The sequence below is a fragment of the Leptonychotes weddellii genome, chromosome 11 (genome assembly GCF_054177405.1).
Source record: "Leptonychotes weddellii isolate Sample4059 chromosome 11, ASM5417740v2, whole genome shotgun sequence".
NCBI lineage: Eukaryota > Metazoa > Chordata > Mammalia > Carnivora > Phocidae > Leptonychotes > Leptonychotes weddellii.
The window spans coordinates 90,498,571-90,513,818 of NC_138379.1; the positions used below are offsets into that span (position 1 = coordinate 90,498,571).

General features: G+C 36.9%; 1 protein-coding gene across 2 annotated transcripts in view; it reads right to left on the reverse strand.

Annotated features, from left to right (window-relative positions):
• CUL5 (cullin 5) overlaps nt 1–15,248 on the reverse strand; it is an 88,780-nt gene that overhangs the window by 35,699 nt on the left and 37,833 nt on the right. For both annotated transcript variants that reach the window (XM_081799550.1, XM_081799551.1), the window contains 4 exons: nt 12,860–13,036; nt 10,741–10,882; nt 9,190–9,335; nt 9,027–9,107 (listed from right to left, as the gene is read on the reverse strand). In XM_081799550.1, the coding sequence (XP_081655676.1) occupies nt 9,027–9,107; nt 9,190–9,335; nt 10,741–10,882; nt 12,860–13,036 (546 nt within the window). The remainder of the gene's footprint in view (nt 1–9,026; nt 9,108–9,189; nt 9,336–10,740; nt 10,883–12,859; nt 13,037–15,248) is intronic.

Genomic DNA, 15,248 nt, shown 5'->3' on the forward strand with positions numbered 1-15,248 from the left:
TACTTGAAAAATTAAAAACAGAACTACCATATGACCCAGCAATTCCACATCTGGGTATTTATGTGAAGAAAACAAAATACTAACTTGAAAAGCTAATGCACCCCCTTGTTCACTGCATCATTTACGATAAACAAGATATGGAAACAACCTAAGTGTCTACCAATGGATGAAAAGATAAAGACCCTGTGATAATATATATACACAATGGAATATTATTCAGCCAATAAGAATAATGGGGCCTTGTCATTTGCAATAACTTGGATGGCCCTTGAGAGCATTATGCTGAGTGAAATAAGGCAGAAAATGACAAATACCATATGAGCTCTCTCATACGTGGAATCTCACAAAAAAGAGAGAGAAATAAAACCCCCATACTCATAGATACAGAGAAGAGATTGGTGGTTCCAAGAGGCAGGGGGCTAGGGGTGGGAAAAATGTATTTTGTTTTTAGCTTAAATAAATTGAATAAAAATTTCAAAAAATCGTTTTTACTTGTTTACTAGTCTTTATCTGTCTTCCTCTATCTGAATGTTAACTCTGTATGAGCAAGGACTTTGTTTTGTTCAGGGTGTACCCCTTCCAATCTGCCTCGCCACTAATAGACACTAGATACATATTTACTTAGTGAATGAGTGCTCACTAAACATAGGTCAAATGGTTTCATGAAGAAAAAACAATTAGAGGACTGTAATCTCTAGCTACAGGATCCTATTCCCCATAAACCCAGGGCATAATCACCAGCAAACAAACAAATCCTTAGATTATATATCTTGACCCATATCCCATGGCCCATCACACTAGAAGAAAAGCAGTCCGATGGAAAAAGCACTAGTTTGGAGCCAGGCGACAGAAGTTGTAACTCATCATTACTTATGTAATACTGAAGACAATGATTTTTCATTACTTTTCACAAAGTGCTGCATAAGGAGGGTGATTATTATTTATACACACTGCTCTCCCCAAAATTCTAACTTGAAACTCCTTAGGAGTCCTTAAGCTCTTCTAAGTATACAATCTTTCAAAAATTGGAGAGAGCTCTCACAATTAGCTCCCCACTGACTCTCTACTCAGATTATTCCAATAACCCAGGCTCAAATCTTTCAATCATTCTACAGGCCATTAAAATGTCTTTTAGGGAGCACCTGGCTGGCTCAGTCAGTAGACCACGTGACTCCTGATCTCAGGGTCATAAGTTCAAGCCCCACGTTGGGCGCTGAGCTTAAAAATAAATAAATAAATGTCATTTAATTATTTCTTCAAAATGCCTCTCACATCCCTTCCTTCCCATTCATTTTTCATCATGTATCTAGTTGAACCCCTTTTACCACATTTGTGACAACTAAAAGCAAGTCTCTTGCTTCTTTAAACCCTGTCATACACACGACGGCAGATGAATCCTCCCAAAGCACAGCTTTGATCCCGAAGTCATAAACTTTCAAGTCTCTCCACCACCAAAGCACTGGTTCTCCAACCTTCAGGCCCAACACTCCCTTTGACAGCAAATCTTAAACTGAAATTTACCTACATATTACTTCAAGAACATTGATATAAATCTCTAATTATAATATACAGCAGAAATCAAAGGACGGCTCTTTATAATAAGTCAATATGTATTTCAACCTGTAAAGACGTGGCCACAACCAAACGGGAAGATATAATGAAGCAGTCAGGCGCCCACACCTCTGTGTGACGTCACTGGGAATGGGACAGCCACGAACGCGGGGCGGCGCAGATAGGCCAGCGACCACATACCACGGCAGCACCACTAAGGGCAACTAAACCTTCTGCAGTAGAAATAGGTTTAAAGCCCAAAGAGCAAGAAAAATATCATCTTTCCCTAACTTACACAATATCATCATCACTGGAAAATAAAGTGTATTGTTAATATCATGTAAAAATACTTTCGTTTATAAGTAAAATACAATTCAGCTTTGTTTTGTTTTTTTTTAAAGATTTTATTTATTTATTTGACAGAGAGAGACAGTGAGAGAGGGAACACAAGCAGGGGGAGCGGGAGAGGGAGAAGCAGGCTTCCCGCGGAGAAGGGAGCCCGATGTGGGGCTCGATCCCAGGACCCTGGGATCATGACCTGAGCCGAAGGCAGATGCTTAACGACTGAGCCACCCAGGCGCCCTACAATTCAGTTTTAGACTCAGGCATTAACAAGATTTCAGTGGGACCACGGACTCATTCCTTTTGGGAGGTGATCTAATTTTTGTTTATGTGGGACAGTCTGAGAACTGGGAGACATGTAGCATTCCTGACCTCATTCACTAAAAATCAATCACTGTGACAACCCAAAAAAGCCTCCACAGATTTGTATAATACTTCCTAGAGGTAGATGGTACCTTCATGGAAAACCCCCAGCCTAGAGATCTCAGTTCAAAATATATTAGCCTAGTTCAAAACTATTAATCTAGAATTCAATGTTCTCCACAATGAGACTGAAATCTGCCCTCTCCTTCTCCAGACTAACTTCCAAACTTTCCAACACACAGTCCAGGTGTCAGAAAAAGACAGTTTATCTGCTCCCCACTTTTTTCCCTACCTTTTGCTTACTGGCATCTTCATGTTGTGATATTTAAACAACTCACAGCATGACTAACTTCCCATTGATTCGTCTCTGTCATATTCTGTTGTATTAATGACAAGCAATTTCAAGTAAAAATCTATGAAAGGATCCTAAAGATATTCTTGTTACATAATAAATTTAACATCTAAACATTTTACATATAAGAAACTTAGAGGAGGGGCACCTAGGTGGCTCAGTCGGTTAAGTGTCTGACTCTTGATTTCGGCTCAGGTCATGATCTCAGGGTTGTGAGATCAAGCTCCGCATCAGGCTCTGCGCTCAGTGTGGACCCTATTTAAGATTCTCTCTCCCTCTGCCCCTCCCCTGCTGCAGCCCGCTCTCTCTAAAAAAACAAAACAGAACAAAAACAAACAACAACAAACTATGAGAGGAAAATCTTGGGAGTAACTTTTATTGGCTATATAGGATATGTCAAAATCCCTTTGGGGCACAAATGTTTATCCATTAAAAAATGGGACATTGTGTTCATTCCTAAAATGGAAGAATGGCTTAATGTGAGGAACTCCGATAACGTAATTTACTGAATTAGTCCAATGAAGGAAAATGCCATGTCAACTCCATCCATGCTTCCCACATTAAAAAGGCATTCTTCATAATGTGTTGTTTTTATTTTTATATTTTATTTTGATTTTAGCATTACAGGAAAGTTGCAAAAACAGCACAGAGTGCCCATACATACACCAGCTTGTTTCCCCCGATGATAATGTCTTACACAACTACAGTATAACTACCCAAACCAGGAAAACAGTATACTACTATTAACTAACTACAGATCTTATTAGAAATTCACCAGTTTTTCCACTAATGTCTCTTTCCTACTCTAGGGTCTTATCTACAAGGCCACACTGCATTTAGCTGTTGCTTAGATTTCCTACTCTCCCCCAGTCTGTGGCAGTTCCTTGGTCGGTCTGTCTCTCTCTTTTTTACTTTTCTGGTCTGTTATGATTTTGACACTTCTAAAGAATACTAGTCAGTTATTGTGTAGACTGTCCTCCAATTTGAGATTGTTTAATCTTTTCTCATTAGAATAAGGTAATGCATTTTTGATGAGAACACCACAGGAATGAGGTATTCTTCTCAGTACATCATATCAAGAGGTACATCATGTCAGTATGTCCCTATTACTGGTGATATTAACATTAATCACTTGATTAAGACAGTGTCTTTTGGGTTTCTCCATTGTAAAGTTACTATTTTTCCCTTAGTAAATATCTTGGAGAATATACTTTGAACTGTTAATGTACTCCATTTTACCTCACATTTTTGGCCATTAATTTTAATATCCATTAGCGGAGCTTGTCTGCAACAGTTATTACTGTGATATTTGCCTAATCGTGATTGTCAATTTCCCTCCATGTTTATAAGGTGGAACTCTTCAGTAAGAATGAGTTTGAGCATTTTCCAAATGTTTGATGGCCAGTATTAGGTATATATTTGTGTCATCTCTCTGTATCTTTTCCCAATATTTTTCTATCAGGTTCTTACCCATTTTTGTTCCTCAATTTTTAAAAGTTCTTTATATAGCAGGGCTAATAAGTCTTTCTCTGTGATAGGTATTGCAAATACTTTTTCCCAGATTGTCAGTTATCTTTTGACTTTGTTTATGGTCCTTTTTGCAATTTTTTAAAAATGTAGTCATTCATCAATCTTTCCTTTTACTGGCTCTGAATTGTGAGTCATGTTAAAACGCCTTCCCCTATACCAAGGTTAAAAGAAGAATTATTCTTGTACCTATATGATTTCATGTTTAGCATTTCAATCCTTGACCCATTTGGTGTTTATTCTTCTGAATGCTGTAATATACAAAATCATCTTTTTCCAAATGGCTACTGCGTTGTCCCATCACCATCTTCTAAGTCTATCTCTAACCCCAATGATTTGAGATCCAACCTTTGTCACATAAAATTCTGGACTGCCTACTCCATCTCCCTGGTCCACTATCGATTCATGCGCAATTACCTCACTATTTTATAGAGGATGCTTTAATGTTTGGTAGGGATTTCTCCACACAGTTTCTCTTTTCCAGTGTTTTCCTGGCTCTTCTTACATGTTTATTTTTCCACATGAACTTTCACATCAACCTGTCCTAACTTTATTAAATAGTTGTTAGAATTTTCATTGGCATTACAGTGAATTTATAAATTCATTTAGGGAAGAACTGAATCTTTATAATTCTAAGTCCCCACAGAATTTAAGAACAAAGGATGTCTTTCCATTTTTTCAAGTCTACTTCTGTGTTTTCTCAATGTTTAAAAATTTTCCTTTTACAGGTTTCATACATTTCTTGTTAAATTTATTCCCAAGTATTTAATTTTCTTTATTACCATAAGTGATGTTTTCCTTAGTATTATATCCTGTTTATTATTTGTGTATAAGAAGACTATTGGTTTTTGCATGTTAATTTTATATCCTACTACTTTACTGAATTGCTTTATTGTTTGAGTTAGTTTTATCATTGATTATCTGGAGTTTTCCGAATATACTATGACATCATCTCCAGAGTTTTACTTCTGCTCACCCATTCTTATGCCTCCAATTGATTTCTCTAGTCTAACTGCAGAGGTTAATGCCTCTTATACAATGTTAAGTAGCAGCAGAAATGGTGGGCATCCTTGCCTTATTAAAGATCTAAGTGGATGGGCACCTGGGTGGCTCAGTTGGTTAAGCGACTGCCTTCGGCTCAGGTCATGATCCTGGAGTCCCGGGATCAAGTCCCACATCGGGCTCCTGGCTCGGCAGGGAGTCTGCTTCTCCCTCTGACTTTACCCCCTCTCGTGTTCTCTCTCTCATTCTCTCTCTCTCGCTCTCGCTCTCAAATAAATAAAATCTTTAAAAAAAAAAAAGATCTAAGTGGAAATGACTCTAGTATACCTCCATTAAATAAGATACTGGTTTTAGGACTAAAGTATATACATTTCTGATAATATTCTTTATAAAAGAAGAATAAATGAATAGTTTCTTAACGTAACAAAATGCATACATCATGCCAAAATCCAACACCATGCTTAATGATGAAAATGTGGAAGCATTCCCATCAAAGACTGAAGAAGCAAGGATCCCCATATTTAACATTTCCCCCCAAATTAACTATTAATAGATTTAGTCTATTGAAGGAAATAGGAGATATTAATAATAGAAAGGCAAAAGCATCATTATTTGCAAATGATGTAATCAGCTGCTTGGAATACCCAAGATAACAAAACTCTGATAAACAATGAAAGAATCCAGTGAGCTGCTGAGTACTACAGTAGTATTACTTGAAATGTACATCTGACTTTCAGGAGACCTGGCCTCACAACTGGGTACCACCTAGGTGAGATTTTCTCTACTATACACAATACAGGTCCAAAACCTTGTTTTTCTGCATATATTAAAAACTAGTCAGGTTTAAAGAACTGGTATTGATTTATACCAACTAAATACAAAGAAGGTAACTGATTAACCACAATAATTTGCTAATTTGGAGAGAAAAACATAAATGCCAAAAACATACATACTTTAATCTTAAATTCTGATGTGTATTACTGTATAGCCCCATAGGAAGTGACTGTAACAGTAAAATATATTTTCCTACACTGTAATTGTCCTCCAATAAGAATAGTCTAACAGGTGAGTACATACCATTGCATGTTCTGATGGCTGATAATTCTTCTCAGAGAATTTAGGGCAGTAAGTCTGTTCTGAATAGTTTATAGTATGGAAAGTGACTTGTTTCTTACTAACTATTCAAATAATGCTGTTCATACTTTATTTCTATCAGGACCTGGTGATTTTTTGGTTTACTGTTCCTTCCATCACAACATACTTCATTTTAACATATATCATTTCTCTTTGAAAACAGAAACTATAAATTAACAAATATATATAGTAAATGTTATGTACACAGTATAAGGGCCTTAGCTCAGTGAGGTATATAAATAGTAATGCATCTTCATTAAACCTGAAATTCCCAATGTTACAATTAATCCTACAATTTTGGTACTTGATTTCTCCTCTGCACCAAATATTGCCGTACAAACTACATACTAATCTACGTTGTTAAGAGTTAAGAGAGTGATAACCTTTGAAGAAAAAGATGGTAAGAGTAATTTGGAGGGGGCATGATGAATGATTTCGGAATTGCTGGTAATTCTTGTGTGGTGATTTTATAGGTATGTTCACTTTGTAATAATGCATACCTGGGATTTCTGTGCACTTTTCTGTATACACCTTATTACTTGAGTCAAGAGTTAATTTTTAAAAATAAGCAGAAAATTGAAACAAAATAAAAACAAACCACACAAGAAGACCTCCTACATCCCAAATAAAGTCGTTCCTTTGGAAGTATGCTGCAGTGCACTGAGGGTCTCTCCGCTGAAAACAGTAACGAAAAAACTTATCTTTGAACCCTAAAGTCATTCAGCTTGATGAGATGCTCACACTATTTGGTAACTGTGGAAAAGTAAATTCACATCTTCTATTTTAACTTTTTTCTGTGTGTGTGTGTGTGTGTGTGCGCGTGCTCTGAAGTAGAAAGGGAGGGGCGCCTGGGTGGCTCAGTCGTTAAGCGTCTGCCTTCGGCTCGGGTCATGATTCCAGGGTCCTGGGATCGAGCCCCGCATCGGGCTCCCTGCTTGGCAGAGTCTGTTTCTCCCTCTCCCTCTGTGACCTCTCTTGCTTTCGCTCTGTCTCAAATAATAAATAAAAATCTTAAAAAATAAAAAAAAATAAATGAAGCAGAAAGGGAGGCTTACTTGTTCTATATCAACTGTCATGTGTATTTGATTATCTCTACCATTCTCATCCTCTTTTTAATGCTTTCTCTTATTTTTAGACATCTGTAGTTGAATCCCCTTAGGCTTCATATAGATATGATACAACTAAGTCATATAAACTAGAGGAGAAAAACAACAATTCTATCTTACAAAACTGCAACATCCCCACCCAGATGCTATGGGCAAATCAACCAACTCAAACTTGTCACACTAACTCCTATTTCTCTCTCAGGACTGAGACTTACTCTTCTATCCAACCTCCCTGTAGCAGCTAAATTCCTCCAGGCCAAAGCCTCAGAAACATTACCGACTCCATTCCCTTTAACATCCAGCCCCACACATGACACCATGTTCCACCTCTGGGAAGTCCTTTCTCTCTACTCTTCTCGGCTACATCCTCGTTGCTATAATCCTACGTGGTACTCCTAAACCCCCGCATGAATTATTGCAAAGACCTCCTACCTTCTACTCTTCTCTCTCCCCCATTCTAATTCATCTTTCAAATCGTCACCAGATTAATCCCCCTGAAGGATGACTGTGAGCATGGCACACTTGCTTAAAAAACATTCCATGGCCTTCCCTGCATTCTGGATGAAGTCCAAGCCTGGCTTTAAATTTCTACAGAGAATTTCTATAAACAACCATGAAATTAGCCCTCTTTTCTGGCCAACATGAAAGTTATTTTAACCACTAAAAGAGGAAATATACTGTACTCTATTAAAAAAAAAAAAAATCCAATTCAACCTGTTTTCTGAACAAGGCATAAACATGACTATCATTCAAGATGGAAAAGTCGAAGAAAAGTCAGGAGCAAATAAAGAAATAAATAAATCCATCCACAGTTGGAAAATGTTTGGTCACAGGCAAACAGGAATGTTGCCTCCTTGAATGTAAATCTAAATCTAGTTCCTAGGCTCCAAAGATTGAAGGGAATTAGAGTAAATACCATTGCTATATATGAGCGATTTCTAAGACTCTCTGCAAGCTTGACTCTTATTTTCCTTACTATAGCACATTTAGGTCATTCTCCATAAGAAAACACTCAGGAGAGATACTGTAACATGGCTACTACTTCTGATCAGTTTTGTTTTGTTTTCTGAGGAACTTACAGTATAAAGAAAAACAAAATAACAAAATAAAGACTGATGTTCCCTGATCAAGTAGTATTTTATCTCTTGACAAGTTTGAAAACGTCCTCCCATAACAAGAATAAATATCCCCTATAAGTAATGATTTGATCGGTACTCACTGATTCAGTGTTCACAGCCACTTTACAGAACATAATCACTGTGAATAACAAGAATCAACTGTATCTCTAGGGAGCATATTTTACTTGCAACATGAAAATCACTAAAATGGTTAACTACAGATGCACATAAAACATAATACAAGGAGACTGTTTAAAAATTAAGTACATTAAATGTAGTAAAGTCTAGAGCAGGGATGGCAAACAGATCTCATCTTGCACATCAGCTCAAAAGAACGATGAATGAGTTCTGCATAAGGTGACTTTGGCAGCTGTCCTCCGGAATACCAGGGAAAGAGTACTAACTGCATTCAGTAATGCCGGTCAGAGGTGTGAGAAGGATGAGTAAGAACACTCGCATCAAATATTTGCCATCCCTGGGCTACTGTACTGGAAATAATCTCCAAGAATACACAATCACACAGTTACTTACTGCTTCAACAGAGTTACATTCCCGTCTGGTTTCTAAATAACGTAGTGCTCGTTTTTCTTCTTCTTTTAATTTAGCATCTGCCTGCCCAGAAGCAAAATAGCAATCATTTTTAAGAATATCAACGGATGAGCTCAAATTATCACATTACTAAGTTCTGACTTACATATTTCATATAATTCTGTACACCATTTTGTTGTAAATACGAGGGTGCCTGTGTTCTATAAAATCTCTCTGTTGAATCCAAGTATGCCTTCTCAAAATTGTCCCTATAAATTTGAAGCTTATCTTCAGGATTAGAACAAAGGTTAACTGAAAAACAGAAAATAAATTTTACTCTAATTATGTTTCAAATCAGTATTTTGAGTACAATAAATGAAATAACAAATAGTGAGGAGTCATTATGTGCAAGGGACTGTGACAATGCTCAAGAGAACATAAATCATATAAGACAAAATCCTTCTGTGTTAAGAGACTTAAAAAGGTAACAGCACAAAGCACTGAAGTGACAAATAGTACAGATAGCATGGGCCTATTGTATTTCTGAATAGGAAACAGAATGACTTCCAACTAGATGGTCAAGAAACCATTCATAGTTGAGATAGGATTTGAGATGAGTCTTAAGGAAAAACTATAATTCACACAGAACCTAGTAAAGTAAGTAAATATGGGGAAGTACCAAATCACAAGGCCAAGTCAAGGTAAAATGACCACGTTGTCTGAGTGGACTGTAAGGTTAGCAGAAAACAAGGTAGAAAGGGAAGTTAGGAATGGTTGTGGAGAGCCTCAGCACTCAGACTAAGTGACCTGATTTCAGCGTGGTGTACCACTAAATGCTAAGAAAAATACTAACAAAACAGTACTTAAAAATTAATCTTGTGAACAGTTCACGGGTTAAATTATAGCAATAAGATCACTATAAGAAGACTATTTCAAAAGTCCAGAAGCAGAGTTTACACAGTATAAACTGGTGGTAGCTGAAATGAGGAGGAATAAATTTCAATGACATGGCTGCTAACGAAAGCCTAGAGACTTTGATACCTAAAGAAATATGGGGCAACAGAAAGAGCCAAAGATAGCTGAAGGTTCATTAATACAAAAAAATTCTTACCGAGGCATACTTTGTGCCCACGTTCTATGTTCAGTGTCAGCAACACAGTTAACTAAAGTATGATGACAGGGAGGTATCGGTACTATGAAGCAGTGTGAGAGGGACCTGACCTAGTCTGGGAATTAGGAAAGGCCTCCGCCAGCAAACAGGATGAGGATGAGCCACAAGTAAAGCAGAAAGAGGAGTATTCTCAAAGAAAACAGTGTATCTGATTTAAAGAACAAATGAGAATATCACGGTCAGAAACTGAAAAGTTCAGAGAGGAACGTGTACATGGAATAAACGTACTTCCTGAAAATATAAGTACAAAACCGGTTACCACCTTTTCTGAGTTCTTGATTCAAATCTATGGTTTCTCTAATTTAGGTCACTAAAAGGGTTCACCAGCCAAGAAATGAGTGAGATGGAGAAAACCAGTATTAACTACAGGAATATGGATTTTTTCTATATTTCCTCGAAGAGATTTAATACCTTCTGTGGGCTCTTAAAAGCATCTGGCACCAAAAGTAGATGTGACTATTTGATAGCACAGATAACTGATCGTACTATTCTGTAATGGTTCAGAATTTCCATAAAAAGTTATGATCATAAAAGTTCAGAACATACCATAGGATTCTCTTACTCCAATGACCAGCTGAGAATCAAAAGCTTCTCCTAATCTTTCAGCATGTACCAGCTTCATTGCACTATCTTGGAGTCTGTTTTTTATATTTGAAAAGATGGACTCATTCCATGTATCAAGCATGAGCTAGGACAAAAAGAAATATGCAATCATCTTAATTATTAATATACCAGGTACCATACAGAAACAAAAAATTTTAACTATAAACACTGAAAAAGGAAATCAAATTCTTAGGCCTATATTCACTTGAATACTTCAGGGAACTAGTGTATTTAAGTTTGGTTAAATGTTAACTTATTTACGGGATTTCCCATCTGAAAATAGTACAAATAATAATACAAATTTCAAGTGGTTGTTGTAAAAAATTAAATATAGCAATACATGGAAAAGCTCACCTCTCCTATAGTTACAAGGTTAAATTTCAGTAATACTGGTGTTTGGAATGCTCATATACATATTTGTATAATAAACACACGATAGATGCAAAAAGCACCAAATGAAAACCTGTGTGATACTGGACCTACAAATCCACCTGACAGATGTTCCATTTAAATGATGGCAATGTTATACCCATATCCATATGTATTATCATTCCAAGAAACTGTGTCAGATACAGAAAATATATTAATGACAAGAGCGTCAGCATCAATGATAACATTAGCAGGTATATAACATTCACTACATACCCAGCACGCTCTAAGTACTTTTCACACGTAACTCATTTAATCCTCAAAACCAACAAATAGGTACTGTTAGCTCCCTTTTGAGAAATTAGAATCTGGGACACTGAGAGGAAAGCTAGTTTCCCCACCCTTATACAGCTCACAAACGGCAACACTGGGATGTGAATCCAACAGGTATGGTTCCAGAATCTATGCTCTTTATCGTTAAGTGATGCTGATTCCTATAATCAGTGGGGAATGGTATAAATCAAGAATAACAAAAAAACAAGAGAGCATATGATTATGGAACTGCAAATTAAAAAGCATCTAGAAGTACTTTTCTTTTTCTTTTTTGGGGGAAGGGGGATAATTTCTCACACTGCAGTTATTTCTACCCCCAGAGAACCCCTGGGTGTCTAAATTCACAGCATCCCTGTCCACATCAGCACAAAGTTTAGAGTTGGGAAGGGGCAGGATGCCTACGTCACTATTTGAATGCCTGATTTTGTTGCTATAACCTTCACAGCAAGTAGCAAGTTGCTTAAAGTCCAAGAGGCACTTTACACTTTTTTATTTTTCAAATCTATGTTTCCACTTGATTCTCAGAAGCAGGAATACATATGCGAAATGAGGACAGAGAGTTTAGGTCATAACTGATTGAAGAGTTGAAAAGAAAACCTGGGATTCCACTTTCAGAGCTGAGTTCTTTCCATTAAATCACGAGGGGTTACTGGACACAGAGCTTCTAACTAGAAACCATGCAAAAATATGAAAATAAACACAGTACATAATGAGTTCATGATTACTGGAATCAAGTAAAAAGAAGATCATGAAGATAACAACAATTTAGCCACAATTAAACACAAAGATACAAGAAGGTAACCTAACGAGAGATTTTTGAAAGAGGAAAAAAGTAATTTATAGGAAGGTAAAAGTAACAAAGAAGAAGAAGGAAATAGAATACTGAAGATAAAACCAGGAAAAGGAGAAAGCAAGGCGCTAACATCTGAGGACACAGATCCACAACTTAACACCACACAACATAACGAAAGAGGAGTGCAGCTAAACGTGGAAGGAAGAAAGTTGGTAGTATTCAGTAAAACCCAGCAAGAGCCAAAAAGGAATTTATAGATCGAGTAGAAAAACCACTTAGGGCGCCTGGGTGGCTCAGTTGGTTGAGCAACTGCCTTCGGCTCAGGTCATGATCCTGGAGTCCCGGGATCGAGTCCCGCATCAGGCTCCCTGCTCGGCAGGGAGTCTGCTTCTCCCTCTGACCCTCCCCCGTCTCATGCTCTCTATCTCATTCTCTCTCTCAAATAAATAAATAAAATCTTAAAAAAAAAAAAAAAGAAAAACCACTTAAAAGTCTGAATTACTTTCTAAAGTTGTAAAATTACCCTCTTTCTGAAGATTAGGGTAAAAAATGCAAAAAGTAACTTACTTTTCGAACAATACTGTCTTCTACAGTTGATTTTTTATTGCTGCCCTGTTTACCCATTAAAGTAATCTCCAGTTGACAAAAAGGCTTCGGTAAAATATCGCACTGTGTAAAGAATTTTCGCCATTCAACAATATATGCTTTTAGCAAAGCTGTATCATCTTGATGGCTCAGTACTCGCTGAAAAAAAAGAATCATATGAATTTGAAATAAACACAGGTAGGTGCTTGAAAGAATAACAGAATATATTCATGCTATAAATATAAAATATATAAAATTATATATATAAATATATATAAACATATATACAATGTATAAGATTTATATAAAAATATTTTATTTATTGTATAAACTATATGGTATCCAAGAAAAATTAAAGCATGTTCACAAAGACTTACTCTGGCAATCATGTTGGTACATACATAAAATCATAATGTACACATGAAACTAATAAAATGTTTTATGTCAGGTATATCTCAATAAAAAACCCTAACACCCTATATCCTTAAGCTATCACCTTTTTATCCTCCCCTAACTACCATTCCCATCCATCCCTTCCCCAACCCTAAGCAACCACTAATTTACTTTCAGTGTCTATATACTCACTTGTTCCAGACTTTCATATGAATGGAAACATGTAATATGTAGACATTTATTTTATTTTTTTAAAGATTTTATTTATTTTTGAGAGAGGGCGTGCAAATGAGGGAGGGAACACGTGCACGAGTTGGGGGGCAGAGGGAGAGAGAGAATACAGAGCCGACCACACACTTAGTGCAGAGCCCTATACAGGGCTCGATCCTACCACCCCAAGACCACAACCCTAGCTGAAACCAAGAGCTGGACTCAGTCCACCTGACTGAGCCACCCAGTGCCCCCAACAAGGGGCCTGAACTCATGACCCTGAGATCAAGACCTGAGCTGAGATCAAGAATCAGAAGCTTAACCGACTGAGCCACCCAGGCGCCCCATAGTACGTAGACATTTATAATTGACTTTTCATTTAACAGTTTCAAGGGACCCCCAAGTCCTAGGATGTATCAAGACTTTATTCCTTTATGGCTGAACACTATACCATTTTATAGATACACCACATTTAGTTTATCTATTTTGTCCACTGATGGACATTCGGGTTGTTTCCACCCATTGGCTATCATGAAAAACGCTGCTATAAATATCTATGTCCCCAAAAAAGTTCATGAAAAACCTGTGCACAGTCACCAAGAAAAAAGAGGACTCAAACAGTATCAGAAATGAAATAGGAGACATTACAGCTGATAAGAGAAATATAAAGGACTGGGGTTCCTGGCTAGCTCAGGTGGTAGACCATGCAACTCTTTTTTTTTTAAGATTTTATTTATTTATTTGAGAGCGAAAACAAGAGCTGGGAGCAGGGAGCCCAAACAGGGCTCAATCCCAGGACCTTGGGATCATGACCCAAGCCCAAGACAGACATTTTAACTGAGCCACCCAGGTGCCCATATTTTATTCTTTCTGATGCAATTTTAAATGGGATTGGTTTTTAACTTTCTCTTACTGATAGTTTTAAGCGTATAGAAACGGAATAGATTTATTTTTGTATATTGATTTTGTATCATGCATCTTTACTAAATTTGTCTGTTCTGACAGTTTTTTGTTAGAATCTTCATGGTTTTCTCTATATTATGTTATCTGCAAATAGTGACGGTTTTACTTTTTATTTTTTTAACTTCTTCCTTTTTGACTTGGATGCCTTTTATTTCTTTTTCTTGTCTGATTGCTACCAGTACTATGCTGCATCAAAGTGGTGAGAATTAGCATTTTTGTCCTGTTCCTGATCTTAGAGGAAAAACTTTTAGCTTTTCTCCATTGAGTGATTTTAGCTGTGGGTTTGTCCTATACTGCCTTTATTATGTTGAGATACATTCCCTTTATACCAACTTTTTAGGAGTTTCAATCATAAATAGATGTTGCATTTTGTCAAATGGTTTTTCTGCATCTATTTGAGATGATTATACGATTTTATACTTTATTTTGTTAATGTGGTGTTTCACAAAGGTTTGCTTGTGGATGTTGAACTAACCAATCTTATATCCCTGGAACAGATCCCAGGAATACCTAGGAATAAACTCAACCAAGGAGATGAAAGACCTGTACACTGAAAACTGTAAGGCACGGATGAAACAAACAGAAGACACAAATACATGGAAAGATATTCGCTGCTCACAGAATGGAAGAACAATAGCATTAAAATATCCACACTACCAAAAACATACAAACTCAATGCAATCTCAATCAAAAGTCCAATGGCATTTTCCACAGAAAAAGAACCACCAAACCTACAACTTGGAGAGAACCACAGAAGACCCAGAACAGTCAAAGCGATCTTAAGAGAGAACAACAAAGCTGGAGC